The 19,784-nt window shown below is 39.0% G+C and overlaps 1 protein-coding gene across 4 annotated transcripts in view; it reads left to right on the top strand.

Annotated features, from left to right (window-relative positions):
• adarb1b (adenosine deaminase RNA specific B1b) overlaps positions 1 to 19,784 on the top strand; it is a 194,642-nt gene that overhangs the window by 141,465 nt on the left and 33,393 nt on the right. For all 4 annotated transcript variants that reach the window (XM_078403583.1, XM_078403582.1, XM_078403584.1 and 1 more), the window contains 2 exons: positions 5,806 to 6,746; positions 17,887 to 18,001. In XM_078403583.1, coding sequence (XP_078259709.1) covers positions 5,806 to 6,746; positions 17,887 to 18,001 — 1,056 coding nt within the window. The remainder of the gene's footprint in view (positions 1 to 5,805; positions 6,747 to 17,886; positions 18,002 to 19,784) is intronic.

Below are 19,784 nucleotides of genomic sequence, written 5' to 3'. Positions count from 1 at the left end.
AATGGTGAAACATAGTTAGCAAACCTGTAGTGGGTGCACCTCAGTCAGTTTGGGACTTCTATGTTTGTGGATGTTTGCACAAGCAACCTCGATGTTTACGCAGGAATTGCCACCAACTCCATGTGGAATTGCAGGCATTTCTGAGGAGAATTCAGGCAAGTAGAAATGCTGTTTTGCTTGGATTGTGATAATCCAATTGTTACTGTTATCCTATCGTCCAAAAGGAGGAAAAATGTGCATAATTTGCAACATTTAAAAATAAGCTGCAGTTCCCAAATTTAAAATTCTAAATTGTCTTGGAGCAGCTCTATTTCATCATCAAAATCAATCATTAAATCTCAACAGGTTCAGACGAGTGAGGCTGCTTAAAAAGTGTACAGGCTGTCCCATTGTCACATAAAGATTTAGTTTGAGAGAACTGTCTGCAACCCGACTTCTCAGCAAGAAACCTCTGTTTTCCTCTTACGTGTAACGAGTACGTGTCTCTGTGCATACACATGCCATGATTATTTCATTCAATAATCACCTTAACATTATCCATAATTAAACTAATGGAAAGTATATCATATCTAATCATTAATGAATACCACAAAACATTTTTCATTAGGGGCCACAGTTTAAGAATAAGGGGTAGGCCATTTAGAACGGAGATGAGGAAGAACTTTTTCAGTCAGAGAGTGGTGAAGGTGTGGAATTCTCTGCCTCAGAAGGCAGTGGAGGCCAGTTCGTTGGATGCTTTCAAGAGAGAGCTGGATAGAGCTCTTAAGGATAGCGGAGTGAGGGGGTATGGGGAGAAGGCAGGAACGGGGTACTGATTGAGAGTGATCAGCCATGATCGCATTGAATGGCGGTGCTGGCTCAAAGGGCTGAATGGCCTACTCCTGCACCTATTGTCTATTGTCTATAATTATTATTGCCAGCTTGAAAAATGCTTTAAAAATGCATGTGAGAATTTGCATAAATTCAAATTTCCATAATTCAGGTCATTCCTAATCCGGGAAGCAGGTACAATTGTATAACATGTACAATTTTAAATTGTGGTCGGTTTTTAATCTCATGTTCACAGTTAAACCTTTAATTTAACTAGTAAATCAAGAGTTTGTTTTACCATAAATGGATTATCTGCTTCTACTATTTGATATTTTTAAATATAACACATAATAAATTTCTAAATTAAAACCACTATTTGCTAATGAAACTGTGCGAACATGCAGTATGGGAGTAATTTTATACTTTGTTCAAATAGATTGCTAAATATTTGAAAATACATCAGATAAGTGACAAAATTAAAGTTCTGAATGGGTGGATTCTTGATCAACAAGAAAAATAAATGCACCATCAATGTATTTGTCATTATTATTTAAGAATAGATGTGTAACCCACTGAATATTTTCAAAATATTTTGAAAGAAGTTATATTTAAGAGAGTGCTTGCCTTTCCCCAACCTGCTGATTTGACCATACTCCATGCATCTTACTAAGATGATAGACCATCTACATCTGACTTTGTAGTTGTCAATCAGTCTGTGAGCGTGTTACCCAGAACAGAATAAATACATTATTATTCCAGCTTTATTTAACCCCACTTAAAATGATATGTAATAAAAATGCCAATATTGCTAATCTTTTTCTATTTTAATTTCCTTTGCAGATTTTAGCAACTTCCAGCTCACTCCTACTTTCCTTTTCCTTTTATTGATAGTCAGCAATCCGCTTCATAAATATCGACATGCCACACACAATCTGCTTGGATATGTAGAAGCATGTGTTTGTTTGAAATGTGCACTAGCCATCCTTGATATGAATTAGATGCCAGCTAAATTAGATGCCAGCCTGCTTCATTTCGTGAAATTTTATTGTTCATAGTTAGCAATTTTACAGATCTTTTGATGTCCAGATTTCACTATCCAATTACTTCTGAAGTGCGTTGCATGTTTCATCGCAGACCCAGGCACTCACAAGCTGGGAACTTGGCTAATCGCAACATAGGAGCTGCGTCAGGCAACTGCACTCAAAAAACTGTTCTGACAGTCCATGGATTGCAAAGTTGTCGCTGTTATTGAGGCCAGTGAATATTTGTGAACATCTTTGACATCCACAAACAGTCAATAAACAAAATAAACGTACCATTTTATTCTCTTTAAAACACCAAATTTAAAAAAAAAATTAAACTTAAAATCTTTCAGCTGTGGTTCTTCCCATTCATTTACATGGAGACTGCTGTGCTTTCAACAAGTTTGACCTGGCACGGACTCTGCACAGTGATTGTTCCGCTTAGAGCTGGAAAGTCTGCAGATGTTCGAGCTGCCCTGTTGAACTCCAAGAGGAGTGCTGGTGCAGCATATGCAGCAAAGCAGAACATGTCACCACTGTCTTAGCCCCACAACATTTCTTGCTGACATGAGATCTGGGCCAATAAGTTTAATTACCTGTATATGAATGCTTTTTTTTTCTCTGCTTCATATCTTCCATTAACATAATTTATTAAGTGCAACCAGGGCATTCATTCCTTATTCAATCAGTTCTTGAATTTTTCACTTTGTTTTATGTTAACATTTAAGTATGTTTTTAGCAAGTACAGAGCCAAAAGTAAACCTAATGTCCCAATTCACAGCCCTTTCTGAACCAGTTTCATCTGTTGATGATACCTAAGGACTTTTATAAATGTGATTAGGTCAGAGAGCAAGCCAATTTTACAATCTTTGCTTATCCACACATTCTAGTTATCATTTGCAAACAAAGCCTTTTGGGGGGAATTTAATTCCAAATGCATATATTATCTTAAACAAACACAAATAAGTTTCCAATAGTGTGTTATCTCGAGCCCAGAATCCTCCCAAAACACGAGGTGAGTTAGACCAGCAAAAAAAGCTTCACTTTTTAAACTGTTTACATCCAACAGAAAACTCAGATTCGCCACTTAAATTACGTGTGAAATTCAGCATTCTTAAAAAATTGCTCATGTTTTGATAACCCGTCACAATTATTATACGTGACAATTTGGACAAACAACATCAAATATAATGTGCTTAATAGGAAAGCACTGAGAGCGTAACAGGAACTAAACAATATGTGGTGCTGTTGCTTGGGATGACTTGCCATATCACAGAATATATTTGTCTAAATGCAGTGACCCATTTACATTGGTGATTTAGTGTAATAACTTGCCTGCAGCGCACTTTTCAAATGTCATTCATAGATCTATGTTGTATTGAGTTATATTTTTTAACAAATTTTGCTTCTTTTAGAAAGGGTTATTAATCTGATCCAGAATATTCTTCTATGTCGAGATACCTTTTCTAATAATGCTTTGCCAGAGTGGGTATTCATATTGGTGAAATTTTCTTGCAGCAGCTATTCCTTGTAGCTCTCACACATCTAACTCAGTGAGCATGAATGCATGAACATAGTGTTTTCTTTCAGCTGTTAAGGCTGAATTTAAAAAAAATTATAGCGAATTAACCAAATGTATTTAAAACTTATATTAAACCAAATAAAATATTTGAGGCCAAATAAGACAGCTGCAGAATAAGAAATAAACTTAGAATTAGTTCTCTGCCATTTCAAATGAATTTTCTAAGCAAATTAAATTACTCCTGTGCTGCAGTTGTGGTAAATGTATTGTAGCCTTCGGCATTGTTGCATTGTGATATGTTTGTTGGTTTGCCTTGAAAAGAAAAATTTGGTAAATGAGCTAAAAGAAAGGAAAGTCCACTCATTGGTTTCACTATCTACTCGCGTGAACATGCTTACTGAAGTAACTTTCATTCATTTGCTATTATTAGATAGAACATATATTTAATATGAATTGTCAATGTCATTCTATTCATTCTTTTGCAACTTTTGTCTTGTGATTTTAGTTGTTGTGATTAATCTCAAATTAAATCTTGGTATATTCTTAAATTTCAGTCTTTAGTATTATGGTCGTGAAAATTGGCTCTATCGCCTAAAAGAATATATTTATCATCAGTTGGCAAATACCTCTGCATGATGAGCTGGTGCCTATTCTAATGTCAGATCCAGATCTTCATGCAAATGCCTCATGTATTCTTGCTGCGGATGTTTTATAAATGCATTTGCTTTCTGTACCCAAACACTTATAATCAAAGTATAAAATATATGGCTTACAATTATGGCACATAATTATTATTTTTGGAAAACTATAAACTGAAATTCATAATTATTATATCCTTTCATTTGTATTGACAGTATCTTTATAACAAACAGTATAATTCATGATCAATTTGTCGTCAACAGCAAGCAGATACGTTAAGGCGTGCATGTAAACATGGGGAAATTGGAGTCATGTGTTTGTGGTGACCAAATTGCGACTGTTGAGTGAACGTGATTCAATGTTGTCTTTTATAATGTTAGTCCATCAGGTTTAGCCCTTCCTGTTCCCCTGTGGTATTAAGAATTCCCACTCTGGCATTTTTCTGAGCTCCAAATGAGTAACCTATGGACCTTTTGCTGAAGGATGTTATAAATGAAAATTTGACTGATATTCTATCAACTTTGTGAATGGAATGAGATGATGTGTATGGGGAACCCTGTGGTCTTACCAAGCTACCCCTCAACACTCTCCATCACACATGAATGGACATGCTTGGTCAATAAGTACTACCTGATATCTAATTTGAACTCAAATAGGTAATATATGCAATGATTTAACGTTCCTTATGGGTAAAGAACCAGAATTCAATCCAAAGATGCACTCAATGGTATGTGTTCCTGTTTTTCATGTGTGCTATGATAATATGACTTGCACACATGTTGTGTAAATGGATGACAGAGTTTTAGATTTCAAGAAAATAAGACATCAAAACACATAATTTAGCAGCTCACATTGGTTACATTGAAATATATATATATATATATATATATATATATATATATATATATATATATATATGATCAGATAGGGAATTTAAATAAATTAAGCTATTCTCTAAAGAATATATTTTTTTAATTCTGTAATTCCTATATTAGAAATGTACTTTGGTTAGGTTTTCTAACATAACACATCTATAATTATGTAACTATATTAAAAGAAAACATCTTCAAAAGAGTATTTTCAGGATCCCTGATGACACTGGCCATTGGTGTGGTAGAACACAGCTTGATCATTCCCCCTATGATTATACGTTTTATGTAAGACAGTGGAATAAAGCAGGTAGTGAATTCGTACAAGATATTTATTTTCATATTCTAGCAATCATTAATAGAATGATTTGGCAAAGAAACAGGAGACCTGCCAGTTCTCTGTACTCGAAAATATTAGAAGGCATCTTGGAAGAATGCACTAATGTTGAAAGGTGAAAATTCTTATAGTCAGGTGTATTTAGCAAATGGATTACTAATTATTACGTTTCAAGTATATATGGTGTTTCAAATATAAGTTGGTAACTGCTTTAGTGTTGCAGTAATTTAATCGTTTACCTTGAGGTCAAAACATAATAATTGAGTGTAGAACCCTTTATTGTGATAACATTGAATCTTAATATTCTTACTCTTCCCCACCCTCCTGCCCCCTCCAAATAAATATTATCTACTGCTTTTATGCTTGGGATTTCATTACCATTTTGGGCTACTTTAGGTTGTTAATTTTTTTTGTATTTTTTAATTTAATTGTTAAATCTATTTTCTCGCACTCTGTCATTGGTCTAAATCTAAACTCTCCGATTCTAAGATGAATATCAGACACATCACTCATTCTGTTACAAAAAAAGATGAGGAATCTTTAAATTTTACATTTACAAGATCCTACAACGAAGGTTTTGTAAGTTGCTCTTTCTGGGCACTGCAGGTTCAAGCAGCACTGACGTAAAAGAGAATCGTAATCTGGAGAACGTCTCTCTTAAGGAAAGCAATCAAACTCCTGGTGAGACGCAGCTTTCAAATGGCAGCAATTCCTCCATTAACAGAAAACGACCATTGGAAGAGGGCAATAATGGGCACCCGCATCCTAAGTTTCGTGCTAAGAAGAGGAAGAAAGCGCCAGGTCCCATTCTGCCAAAGAATGCACTTATGCAATTAAATGAAATTAAACCAGGCCTCCAGTACAAGTTGCTGAGTCAGTCTGGCCCAGTCCATGCTCCTGTTTTCATCATGGCTGTTGAGGTCAATGGACAAAACTTTGAAGGATCTGGACCTACCAAGAAAAAAGCCAAGTTACAGGTAGCTGAAAAAGCCCTGAGGTCCTTTGTCCAGTTTCCAAATGCTTCTGAGGCTCACTTGGCTATGGGTCGGATGCTGAATGTTGATACAGACTTTACTTCAGATCATTCTGACTTCCCAGATACTCTCTTTAATGGGTTTGAAACCCCAGCACAAGGAGATGATCCTTACCTCTTCGGGTCCAATGGAGATGGTTCCTTCAATTCAGGTGACTATAATTCTTTTGGTGTCTCTTGTGGTGCTGGAGGAAATACTGTAGGTCAGTCAGCAATGATTACTCCAACTTCTTTTGTCATGACCAGTGGAAAGAACCCAGTCATGATCCTGAATGAACTGCGCCCGGGACTCAAATATGAATTTGTTTCTGAGAGTGGAGAGAGTCATGCAAAAAATTTCATCATGGCTGTGACAGTAGATGGGCAGATGTTTGAAGGGTCAGGGAGAAACAAGAAGTTGGCAAAGGCTCGTGCCGCTCAAGCAACTCTTCAAACTCTGTTTAACATGCAACTGGACTCAACTCCATCACGGCAACCTATTCTTAGTGAAGGACTTCAGCTTCACCTGCCTCAGGTAGGAAAATTGCATTTAAACATTATACCTACTAACACAAATTAGTGTTTTGTTAACATTTAGGATAAAAGTCTTAGACAAAATACTGGTAATGTGCATACAAGGATGATACAAATACGTTTCATACAGCAATCAGCCTTACCATTCTCAAAATAATAGAGGACTAGAATTAATTCTTTTTAAACAGCATTTGCTGAGAATCCGAAGTAAAAACTGGAAAAACTCAACAAGTCAAGTGACATCCATGAAAATGGAAACAGAATTAATGTTTCAGGTCAAAAACCCTTCATCAGAGGAGGTAAAGAGGGAGAAAACCATATTAATTTTAGGTTGCAGAGAAGGTGAGTGAATAAGAGAATGGATGGAACAAAGAACTTCTGCGACAGGGGAAGGCCAGCACTCTGTTGGGGATAAGTTGTAGTGTTCCTCCAATCATTAATTTATGGTAATAAAAAGGTGATAATACAAAGAAACAAAAGTAAAATGTTTAACTTCAGCCCTGAAAGATCTCTTTCTCTACCATTCATAGAACCTTTGGCCATATCTCATCTATTCCCTACGTGCCTGCTCTCATCACCTTGACAGAGCAAAGAGAGATCCCCTGAGAGTTCCAAAAAGATTCCACTACCAGACACATTCTCTACCCCTTCCCTTTCAACATTTGGAAGGGACGATTCCCTTTGGGGACTGCATGGTCCGTTCTTCCATCCCCACCAACTACTTCTCTTATGAAACTTGCTCAGGTAATTGGAGATGCAACACTTATTACCTTATCCTGCCTATTAGGCTGCCCCCATTAGCACAGCAACCAGATGTCCTCCACAGTTTATCATCACTGCAAACATGCCTCACCCTATCATACATATTCCCTTTGTTCTATCCATTACCCACCACTTTTCTGAAAATCACTTGTTTTCTCGATTTCCTAGTTCTAACGATGATCTTTGACCTGAAACGTTAACTCTTGTTTCTCTTTCCATTGATGCTTTCTGACTCGCCGAGTGCAGTGTTTTCTCTTTCTTTTATAAATAGAGGGCATAGTGTTAGGATAAATATTTATCAAATGTTTTCCAGAAGTATGTCAAAATTGACAAGCAAATTGTCTTAAAAAGACAGGAAGTTCTCGAGTAATGCAGTGGGTCAGGCAATATTTTCTTCAGAAGAGTCCCGACCTGAATTGTCACCTATCCATGTTCTCTAAAGAAGCTGCCGGTCCCACTAAGTTACTCTACCACTTTGTGCCTTTTTTGGTCTCCATGCAAATTGTCTTCTTGGCTCTTCATGATTCCTATTATCATTGGCAAGGGTTTGTGCAAAAAAACTTTTTTGGCCTCTTTCTACTTGCTATCTTAATAGTTGCACCTTGAACTATGTATGAAAATGTATGAAAAAATATTTTACAATTTGTTTTTGCACTTGAAAGGTGTACAATATTAATCTTTGCTTTCACAGGTAAGATTTTGCATTTTAAATGAATAAATAATTCTAAATACTACAGATATAATAAAAACGGTTCCCTGTATGTGTAGACATATTGACAAGTGCATGGGTCATATCGTTCAGATGTTTGCTGGTGACACTTGCTTTTGAAATTCAAACAGTTACCACCTGTTTATATTACCATTTTTGTTTTGTTTTGTCCATTCCTTTTTAATTATTGTACTAATTGGAGAATCTTTCAGAGCTGACACGTTCACATATGGCTGCCTCTCATGTTGCATGATCTATGTCCCCTTGCGCTGCACCCATCAATCTTCTTTTCCTTTCCTAATTATAAAATCGTGTATCAGATCACCCCAGAATCCCTGTTCTATTTTTAAAAACTCTGCTTTTATGATACTTCATATTTATATTTCCTCATGCCAGTCAGTGAGATCGTCACACAAGATGCTTCTTTTAATTTTTGTAAACCTGACTCCCCATATCCCTCGAATAGATTTTCCGAACAGTGTGAAATGAAAAATTGAGTCGTATTTGTAACTTGATACAAAAGGGTGCCAATGAGCTTCCGTTTGTAATGCTTTGCAACAACTATGGCATAAATGTTTAACACGGGTTAAAGATGAGAAGAGAAAGATTTAATAGGCACTTTAGGAGCTACTTTTTCCACTCGGAGGACAGTGGGTATATGGAGCGAGCAACCTGACAAGGTAGTTGAGTCAGATACAATAACAATATTTAAAAGACAACTGGACAGGTACATGGATAGGAAAGGTTTAGAGGGAAAGGCAAATGGGATTAGCTTTGATGGCATATCTTGATTGGCATGGATGAGTTGGGCTGAAGGACCTGTTTCTTTACTGTAAGGTTGTATGACTCTAGAGTTCCCATAGTCTTTATCTTCCATCTCACTGCCTCCACATGCTATGTGCTATCCTTTATAATAACGCCAGCTCCATCAATATTCCACCATCATTCATAAATTCACCTTGCGTCCCTTTTCAGCATTTTGCTCCCTTTGTGACTCCCTTGTATACTCTCCCATCCCTGCTTACCACCCCCTGTACTTTAGGACTTTCATATGATCCACATGAGGTGTAGCACCTGTCCATTGAATCATCCCTTCCTACCAGGGACCCAAACGTTCTTTCCAAAGGGAGCAATTCACTTGTACTATTTCCAACCTTGTCTTCTGTATTCACTGTGTATAATATGACCTTTCTCTATATTGGAGAAACCAAATAAGATTAGATGATCACTTTGTAAAGTTCCTGTGCATTGTTTGCAAGAATGGTCCTGAGTTTCCTGTAGCCTTCCTTTTTAATTCACGATCCCGTTCTCACTCTGACCTCACTGTCTGTGACCGCCTACTCTTTTACAAAAAGCTCCACGCAAGCTCGAGAAACATCACTTCATCCTCCATCTGGACACATTGCTACCTTCTGGATTTAACATCAAACTTTGTACCGTTCGATAACATGATCTCACTTCCTGTCTATATCAGAACCATTTCCATCTGCCTTTTTTTCCCCCTTTATGTATAGCCTGAACTGCTGAACATGTCCCACTATGTCAGAACTACATGGTCACAAATTACACTACCTAGGACCTTATTCCATTTGCCACATGTTTTCCCTCCATCGGAGAAATTTCCTTGGTTTCACATATATACAGAGCCCTCCTTAATGTTTGGGACAAAGACCCATCATTTATTTATTTGCCTCTGTACTCCACAGTTTGAAATTTGTAATAGAAAAAAAATCACATGTGGTTAAAGTGCACATTGTCAGAATTTAATAAATGCCATTTTTATACATTTTGGTTTCACCAGGTAGAAATTACAGCTGTGTTTATACGTAGTCCCCCCATTTCAGGGCACCATAATGTTTGGGACACATGGCTTCATGGGTGTTTGTAATTGCTTAGGTGTATTTAATTGCCTCCTTAATGCAGGTATAAGAGAGCTCTCAGCACCTAGTCTTTCCTCCAGTCTTCCCATCACCTTTGGAAACTTTTATTGTTGTTTATCAACACGAGGACCAAAGTTGTGCCAATGAAAGTTAAAGAAGCCAAAATATTTAATGTTAGCTCTTGCATTACTTGTAAACTTTTTTTACTATTTCCGTTTGCAGGTCTTACTATTATTAAATGCATGGTTTATTTTCTTTATTTCATCCAATTTAAATAGTTACCTAGAATTTGTGTGATACTTCTGTTTGCTTTAAACACGGTAATCATGACTGTCTTGCATAAATGGAATGTTTCCACTTCTGGGATACATATTAGACTTGATGTGATGCACACACCCGTAAATACCTTAGAACTATTATGTTCATCTGACGTCTCATCCTTCCAAAGTCAGATTCCTTTGTAAAATCTTTGTTTGAATTTGATATTTCTCTTCCTGAAAGGTCACACTTTGACATTCTTTGCAGGGCATGTTCTCTCTGATTAGATTAAGTCATTAGAAAGATAATCATTACATTATGAAGACAAAGTTCAGAAATAAATAGAGAACATTGCACAGTCAACGTGGGAAATATTATTGGGTGGTTAATAAGATGGCCTGTGATCCCTTTGGTTCCTTCACATGGGAGCATCAAGTCACAGAGTTGTAGAGTAATACAGCATGGAAACAGGACCTTCGTCCCAACTCGCCCACACCAGCCAAGATGCTCCATCTAACAGTTTGGTCCATATCCTTCTGAACCTTGCTTGTCCATGTACCTGTTCAAATGAATTTTAAATGTTGTGATACTACTTGCCTTAACTACCACCTCTGGCCATATACCCACCAACCCTTTGTGTCAAAACATTGCCCCTCTGGTTCCTATTAAACCCTTCCCCTCTCACCTTAAACCTCATTTAGTTCAGTTTATTATTGTCATTTGTACCAAGATACAGTGAAAAGCTTTTTGTTGTGTGCTATCCAGCCAAAGAAAAGCATTTGCATGATTGCAATCAAACCTTCCACAGTGTTCACATAAAGGGTACAACACTTTATGCAAGGTAAAGTGTGATTTAAGATTGTTCAAAAGTCTCCAATGAGGTAGATGGGAGGTCAGGACCGCCGTCTAGTTGGTGAGAGGATGGTTCAGTTGCCTGATATCAGGTGGGAAGAAACTGTCCCTGAATCTGGAGGTATGCATTTTGAAACATCTGTACCTCCTGCCTCGTCCTTAATTATGCTGATGGCCTTGCTAATGCAGCGTGAAATGTAGATGGAGTCAATAAAAAGGAGACTGTTTTGTGTGTTGGTCTGGGCAACATCCTCAACTCTGCAATTTCTTGCAATCTTGGATGGAACTGTTCCCAAACTACGCTGTGATGCATCCGATAAGCAGCTTTCTACAGGGCACCAGTAGGGGGGTTGCTAGAAATATGCTGAACTTCCTAAGCTTTCTAAGGAGGTAGAGGCATTGGTGTGCTTTCATGGCCATAGCTTTGATGTGGCGGGTCCAGCACAATTGCTGGTGATATTTAATCTTAAGAACTTGAAGCTTTTGACCATCTTACTTCTGCACCATCAATGTATTGGTGTACAGCTTCACTTCCTGAAGTCAATCATAATCTCCTTTGTCTTGCTGACATGGAGGGAGAGGTGTTTTTCTCTTGGCACCAGGTTGTGAGGTTCTTGATCTCCTTTCTGTACCCCGTCTCGTCATGAATGAATGGATACGTTTATTGCCCAAGTATGTTCATATAATTGGGATACTATGGATAGCACTGTGAGAATCATGTTCTTTGATTTCTCCAGTGCATTCAACACCATCCAGCCGGGGCTTCTGGGGAGCAAGCTGGAGCGCGCAGGAGTGGATCACCACCCCACATCCTGGATTCTGGATTACCTCACCAACCGACCACAGCATGTGAGGACAAAGGATCTAGTCTCAGACAGGGTGGTCTGCAGCACTGGGGTTCCACAGGGAACAGTGCTAGCTCCATTCTTGTTCACTCTGTACACTGCGGACTTCAGGCACAGCTCTGCAGACTCCTACCTACAGAGGTTCTCTGACGACTCTGCCATCGTCGGCCTCATCTCGGGTGACGAGGACAGGGCGTACAGAGAACTGATCAAGGAGTTTGTGGACTGGTGCCCGCGGAACTGATTCCAGATCAACGCGGGGAAAACTAGGGAGATGGTGGTAGATTTCCGCAGGCGCAGCAGATCCCCCCGACCGGTGAATATCCAGGGAATGGACATCGAGAGGGTGGATTCTTACAAGTACCTGGGTGTCTACCTCAAGAATAAACTGGACTGGACTGAAAACACCGATGCGCTATACAGAAAGGGCCAGAGCAGACTTTATCTGCTAAGGAGACTCGGGTCCTTTGGAGTGCAGGGGGCACCCCTAAGGACCTTCTACAACACGGTAGTTGCATCGGCCATTTTCTATGGAGTGGTCTGCTGGAGCAGCAGCATCTCAGCGGCGGATGGGAAGAGACTCGACAAGCTGGTCAGGAAGGCCAGCTCTGTCCTGGGTTGCTCCCTTGATAGTGCAGGTGATGGGAGAGAAGAGGATGATGGCAAAGCTAACATCACTGCTGGACAATGACTCCCACCCCATGCAGGACACTGTCACTGCACTGAGTAGCTCCTTCATTGATAGACTCCTTCACCCCAAGTGCATGAAGGAGAGATATAGGAGGTCCTTCCTTCCCGCTGCTGTGAGACTTCACAACCAGCACTGCTCCCAGCAGACGAGTCAACAATAACAGCTAAGAACACACAGAAAACTAACGACAATTTATGTCTCTTTTATTTATAATGAATGATCTCTTGCTCTCTTGCTATCCACTTTGCTGCTGTAACACTGTAAATTTCCCTGGTGTGGGCCGAATAAAGGAATATATTATTATACAAAGAATGTGACTTGGTGCTCCGCTCACAAATGACAACACAAACATACAGTTAACAATTAAGAATAAAGCATAAACACATCAAAACAATTATCAAAGTCATTATATGATATCTGGCCCACCAGACGTTTTTTGTGGATGTGTGGCAATAGTTGAGGGTGTGCTAGTTTGTGGTGGGACAAGAGACATGCTGATAGTACTTTGATTGTACGCCCCCTGAGGTTGGCTTGATTGAAATCTCCAATTACAATGGCCAGGGCTTCGAGGTGTTGTGTCTCAAGGCTATCAATAGCGGAGTACAGTGCGAAGATGTGAGCTCTTCAATTTGATACAAAAAAATAGAATAAATGGTACGAATTTAAAAGATGTTGTGTTCAGCTGGAGCTGGACCCTTGTACTTGAATCACTGAGAAATTAATATGCATCTGATGCAAGTAATTCGGAAAGCAGAACAATATGTTAGCCTTTATGCAAATGATTTGAATACAAGAGTGGAAACATCTTGCTCCATTATTAGAGGCCTTATCCTGAGACCTCATCTTAAATGTGTAGGAATTGTCTGAAGAAGAGTCTCTACCTGAAACATCACCCATTCCTTCTCTCCCGAGATGCTGCCTGACCTGCTGAGTTACTCCAGCATCCTGAGACCTCATCTTAAATGTTGTGTGCACGTCAGGTCTCCCTAGTTATGGAAGGTTAAAGTTGCATTTGAAAAAGGACAATGAAGATTCATAAGAATAATTCCTGGGATGGTGGTTTGTCATTTGAGGCTCCAACAAAATGACGTGGATGAACTTGCAAAATGTCATCAGTAAGAAACTGAAGAACAAAACCCTTGATCATTTGTTAGCAGTAGAGTACTTGGGCTGGTACTAAATCTATTACATTCAAATGGATCTATTCAGTGTATGACGAAACATAGTAACCAAATTACAACTATGATTCTGATTTGTTGGTACTATAATGGAGTGAATATGCTGTTGTATAGATAGATTGATACTTTATTGTCACATGTACCGTGAAGGTGCAGTGAAAGTCTTTGTTTTTGCATACACAGTACACAAAAGAGTCGCCACAGATGTAGACAAAGTTACAAAGTACTCTTGAATATCGTTGGTCCCTTCTTTGACCCCCACCCACCACAACCACAGGTCCCTCTTGTTCTCAGCGGCCCCCCACGACGGGTCTCCTTTGTTCTTCGTGACCTCATCCTTGCGGCTCCGACCTCGATGTTCCACGTCCCTCCTCATTCTTCGTGGTGTCAGTCCTACGGTAGGTTCTCCATCGACTGTTCATGACAAGCAATTCCCGGACCGCAGCGCGGTGAGCAATCTGCGAAGGGGGGGTCCTCCATTGACGGTCCGCGTCGGCGACCAGCCGGGCTTACCTGCCGAGTCCTTCCCGTCACTACTCAGCCTTAGTTGCCCGTTACTATAACGGCTGCCTATTAGTATAAACAACCTAAGCCAGGTTTCTTTTCCACAGTGAAGTCGATTTAAATGATGAGTTTACACTGATAAGGTGCAAACATGAATAAAACTTACAAATTATAAAACCCTGAAGTAGAGACCCAGTTTAGCTGCAATATTGATGAATGTTGTAACGGTAGAAATGCTCATGAGTGCAAAGTATTTTGTATGGATCACCTAATTCCTTTAATCAAGGGAAACCTTTCATCACGAGAAAATGATTCAGTGTGAATAACAGCTGGTTAATTGCCTAATTAATTCTAGGTTATTAAATATTTATTTAATTTACCATGAAATGTGCGCCTGGCTCCCTTTCATTTAGTTAGGAGTCTAAAATGATTAAATTCATGGGTTGCATTTTATGCAACAGTTTTATTATATTGCTTTCAACACATTGTGCAATTAATGTACACCTGCCACATTCTCCAACAATAGTATACTAACACAAAAATACTGATTTCAAAACACCAATTAGCAGTTGCTTTTGCAGCCAGTTTTTATAATTACTTGCAGTTCATCCTGTAAAATATTTCAATGCTTGGGCAATTGGAGATTGGAATATATATCTGCACTAATATATTGGAAGCTGCATATTAGGATATTTTGTCTATGCTGTGCAACAAGATATGGAACTCCATCTCTTTTTGTGGGTTTTCAGTTCCGCTTGAGTTGAACTGGGTATTCATTAAAATATAGAAACAAAAAACTGCAGATGTTGGTTTACACCAAAGATAGACACAAAGTGACTCAGCGGGTCAGGCAACATCTCTGGAGAAAGACGTTGGGTCACGTTTCGAGTCGGGACCACCTGCAGATTCAAACTGAAGATGGTCCCGACCTAAAACGTCACCCATCCTTTTTCTCCAGGAATGCTGCCTGACCCACTGAGTTACTCCAGCACTTTGTGTCTATCATTAAATATTCTATTTTTTTCACCTGCCAGGAAGAATCTGGTGGATGGAATAATTCCACCTATCCCATAATCAGATTATGATATAATTTGCATGTTCTCACGCATTTGGTTTACAAAATATGTGCACACTTAGTCAAATGAACTTGGAGACATTCCTGAAGAATCCAAAAGTGATATTTTGTTTACCTTATTAAAGCCATTTGGGAAGCGCGAATAAAGAGGCCACTGATAATCAAGTGAAACTATGAAACTCAGGCCAGGAAATAAGGGAAACCAAAGTACACTTGAACTGGATTAAGCACTACTCAACTGAGTTATTTTGTTACTCTTGGTCCTCCAATCTGAACAATCATGGCTACGTAATTCCTTGTCCTTTAAAAAAGATATCTGCATTTGCATGGTACTGAAAACCTGTGTGAATCCTTGTTCCTTCTAATTATTACTTGCTGGGAACCTAATATAAATTTGCCCTCCAGGCTGCAGCTTGTTGTGCTGGGAACCTGCGTACAGGAACCTGGCACGAAGTGTTGCCCTTCCCTCTTGTACGCACTAGTGTACTGGGAACCTAGTATGAATATATGCCGTCTGCTGGTGTTCCTGGACTATGAATCACCACAACTTTGTATGGAGGGGCTACCTGAGAGGGTTGGACAGGTAAACAGTGCGGCTGCCCAGTACTAAGATGTGCGGCTCAGGGCTCAAGAATTGAAACAGTTTCTTCAGTTGTTGACAGACCAACAATATCCTACAATTTCTCACATCTCCCCAGCAGTAACAAGCTCAATAGTAAATATTGGTTGTTGAGCTCATTACAGTAGAGAAGTCCATGGGCTGGAGAGCAACGTGCAGCTAAACAAGAAGTCAGGGAGACAGCTCCTTCTATCATACCTAACAGCTGTGAAAAAGGGAAGTGTTAGGGTCCAGATGGTCTTATCAATAAAAGCCCCTAGCAGTCCACAGCAATAACCAGCTCTCACTGTGGCAAACAGGGTATAGCCCTGATCCCACATCTCAGCCAACAGTAATCCTTCAGGCAGCCACCCCGCAACAAGCTGTGGGGCAAGTCATTGCTGTGGGAGTGGCAGCGGCAGCAGGATTCACAGATTCCAGTGTTTAATTGAAGATGGTTGTGAGGTAAGGTTTGGGAATGCTAAGTGGCAACACAAGAAAAGAAAGGTTAGAGGTGATGTTTGTTTGTAAGCACAGTGCTGTACGTAGTTTGTAACCAACCAAAGATGAGCATGGAAAGCAGGTGTAGAGAGACAGAAGAGAAATTGGAAACGGAGATGTGTTTGGAGCCAGGGCAGGTGATATCCGTGTCAAAACTTGATTTTAAAATGAAAAAGAGATGTGGCAGATACAGTTGTGCAGATGGACTCAATTGTGGTGTCGGAGAGGTCCATAAGTTCTTTCTACATGTTGTTTGAGATGAGGAGAAGAAAACAACTGGTGACAGGAAGAAACACAAGCCCATCTTTACAATCCAGTGGGATCTGATGCGACAATTAAGGAAAAATACAGAGACACAAAACTGCAGATACTAGAATCTTGAACAAAAATCAAAGTGCTGGAAGAAAAGTTTCCAACCCGGAAGTGTGGTCGTTCCATTTCCCACCACAAATGCTGCTTGACACACTGAGTTCTCCCACACTTTGCTTTTTAAGTAAAGAGAAACTATATCTATCATACGATTACAAATACAAAAGTACTGTAATGCATGGTTAAAATTCAATTCTTCAAGGAAGATGTGAAGCAGGTATTTGGTCTTCTGTAAAATCTGCAGGCATGCTTTCCTTTTATACTCATTGGGGAGTGCTGCTAGTCCTGGGGAATAGTTCTTCCCATTTAAGTATTTAAGGTCAGTTATAGCTCAGATGCACAGTGAAGCTCTTGATATTCCACCCATATGCATATCCCTTCATAAACACCAAATATCCCCTTCTGCGCAGTTTCCATTTTCTCATACTATGCTGCGATCTATCAAAATGAGATGGCCAAGTAGTGTTGAATTGGTTTGCCTGGTGGTGTCAGACCATATCATAGTGAAATTCTATAAAGATTGCACAGATTTATTTTTCTTTGGAATCTGCAAACAACAGAATATTTTTCTCCTCGTTCTGGGCTGAGATTAAACTGTGATCTAAGTGGTGAAAGTGCTAGTTACCGCTTGCATTCAAATATAGAAGTATTATTTATAAACGGAACTGAAGAAGCAAGAAGATCAATATGAGAGTGCCAGATTATATTATACGGTAATTGCAAAACATACTTACCCATGGTCAGACGATTCTGCATTTCACATATCAATGCTATATAACTTTTAATTGCATCCTTAGTTTGATCATTCCAATCAAAATATAGTTCTGACTAATTAAACAATGCAGCAGAAAAAAGTGTGGTTGGGAGCAATGTACTGCAAATATATGACCTAAATGTCTGACCTCATTCCTCTGACTAGGTGCTGGCAGATGCTGTGGCTCGATTGGTTGTGGATAAATTCAGTGAACTGACTGACAACTTCGCCTCCCCACATGCAAGGAGGAAAGTGCTTGCTGGCATTGTCATGACAACAGGTATTTTATTTCACTTCCTTTTGTGTGCAGATTTTATTTGGAGTTAAACAGATTGTATAAACAATTATTTGTAATCTGTTTAATATTTTTAAAGTTTGATTTTGATGATAAACTGGTAAAGTTATACAGCTGTCAATCGTGTGGGATGATTGTGATCCAGAGTATAGGGGCGTTTAATATGAAGATAGTTATGTGAAAAATAAATAAATAGAGAGTTCTGCTATTAATAAGATGCAGTAGATGGATGGATTCTTATGTGGCAAATACAGTAAATTCTGACATAGACCAGCTAGTCTGAATTTACTATTTCAATACTGTACAATTCTCTTTGCTTCCTAAAAACTTGGATTACTGGAACTGTTCTGGAACCTGTAAGGTAAAGGATAAAGTTGGAAGGGGTAGGAAAGTGGTGTAAGCATTGTTGGTATAGCTTTTTAAGCATTTCTTGATACGTTTCTTGTCCAACAGAAAGGTATTGGGAATTGCTGGACTTGTTAAGAAGAAATTAGATAAGCCAAGTAGAACGAAGATCAGTGGGAGAACATAGGGAACAGTATTCATAATATTTAGAATATTGTTGGTTTGGAGTTATGACTGTGGATGGAGGAGCTTGTGACTCTGATGCAAAGGAAGTGATCATCTGAAAAGCTCTAAAAATAAGAAGCGATGATTTGGGAGTTTACAAAATTGTTTCAATAATTTGCATTCAAAACCAATTCCTTATATTTATGCAAATACGTTCTCGGAGTTATAGAATTATATAGCACAGAAACAGGCTCTTCGACCCAACTTGTCCATGCTAACCATGCACCCAACTGAGCTAGTCCCACATGCCAACACCTGCCCATATCCCTCCAAAACCTCCCTATCCATGTACCTATCTCATTGATGTCTCCGCCTTATCCTCTCTACTCTTCCCACTGCTATTGCTCTTGGATGCTTTGCTCTTGCCTCACTCCAGCTTCCCATATTCATGTCCACCACTCTTGTTCCCCCTGCACATTCAACAACATTTCTCTCTCCTTTCCCACTCTTTCCCAATGCCTACCTTCCTCTTGACTAGTGGAATAAAAGTGAAAGAAAATCATGATGAAACTTTATAAAACATGGTTTGGGCAAAACTGGAGAACTTCACCAGTTCAGGGCAGCACTTATTAAGAAAGATGTGAAGGCTTTGAAAAATCTTTGACTAGAGAAGCTAAGGTTGTTCTGCTCAGAAGAGAGGAGGATGTGAGGAGATCTGACAGGTAAATTTGTGGATGGAGCAGATTGAGGGAAACATTTCTCTTGGGTAAAGAGGGTGAGAGAGAATGAGGGTGATTACCAGAGGACCAAAAGTAACACAAGGAGAAATAGCTAGTGGTTAAGGTCATGGATATCTTGCAAAGGTAATACATGGAAGTAGATTTGCAGGTCTGTAGGGAGAGTCAAGGAGATGTGACTGGCAGAACCAGTGCTAACCTGATGGGCTGAATGGCCTCTTCCTTGCTGTAATCTTTCCAGGAATATATATTTAAACATCATTCAAGTAACTTGTACATTGTGTTATTATTGATAGCTTTCTTTACTAACCCTCTGAGCATAAAGATACATAACTTAATCTTTATTGTTGTTTTGATTTTTAATAATGCATTTATGGATGAATTCCCTCATTTCTAAAAGCTCCATTGCAAGCTATAGAGCAAGACTTTCATCCTACAAAAGAGACATTTGCATGGAAAAATGTTGTTTTTATGTCTTCGTATAAGATGAGCTTATAAGCTTATAAGATCATATAAGATGT

Source organism: Rhinoraja longicauda, chromosome 8 (genome assembly GCF_053455715.1).
Source record: "Rhinoraja longicauda isolate Sanriku21f chromosome 8, sRhiLon1.1, whole genome shotgun sequence".
In the NCBI taxonomy this organism is placed as follows: Eukaryota; Metazoa; Chordata; class Chondrichthyes; order Rajiformes; family Arhynchobatidae; genus Rhinoraja; species Rhinoraja longicauda.
Note: the sequence above shows the minus strand (reverse complement) of the source record. Positions and strands in the feature narration are given on the sequence as shown.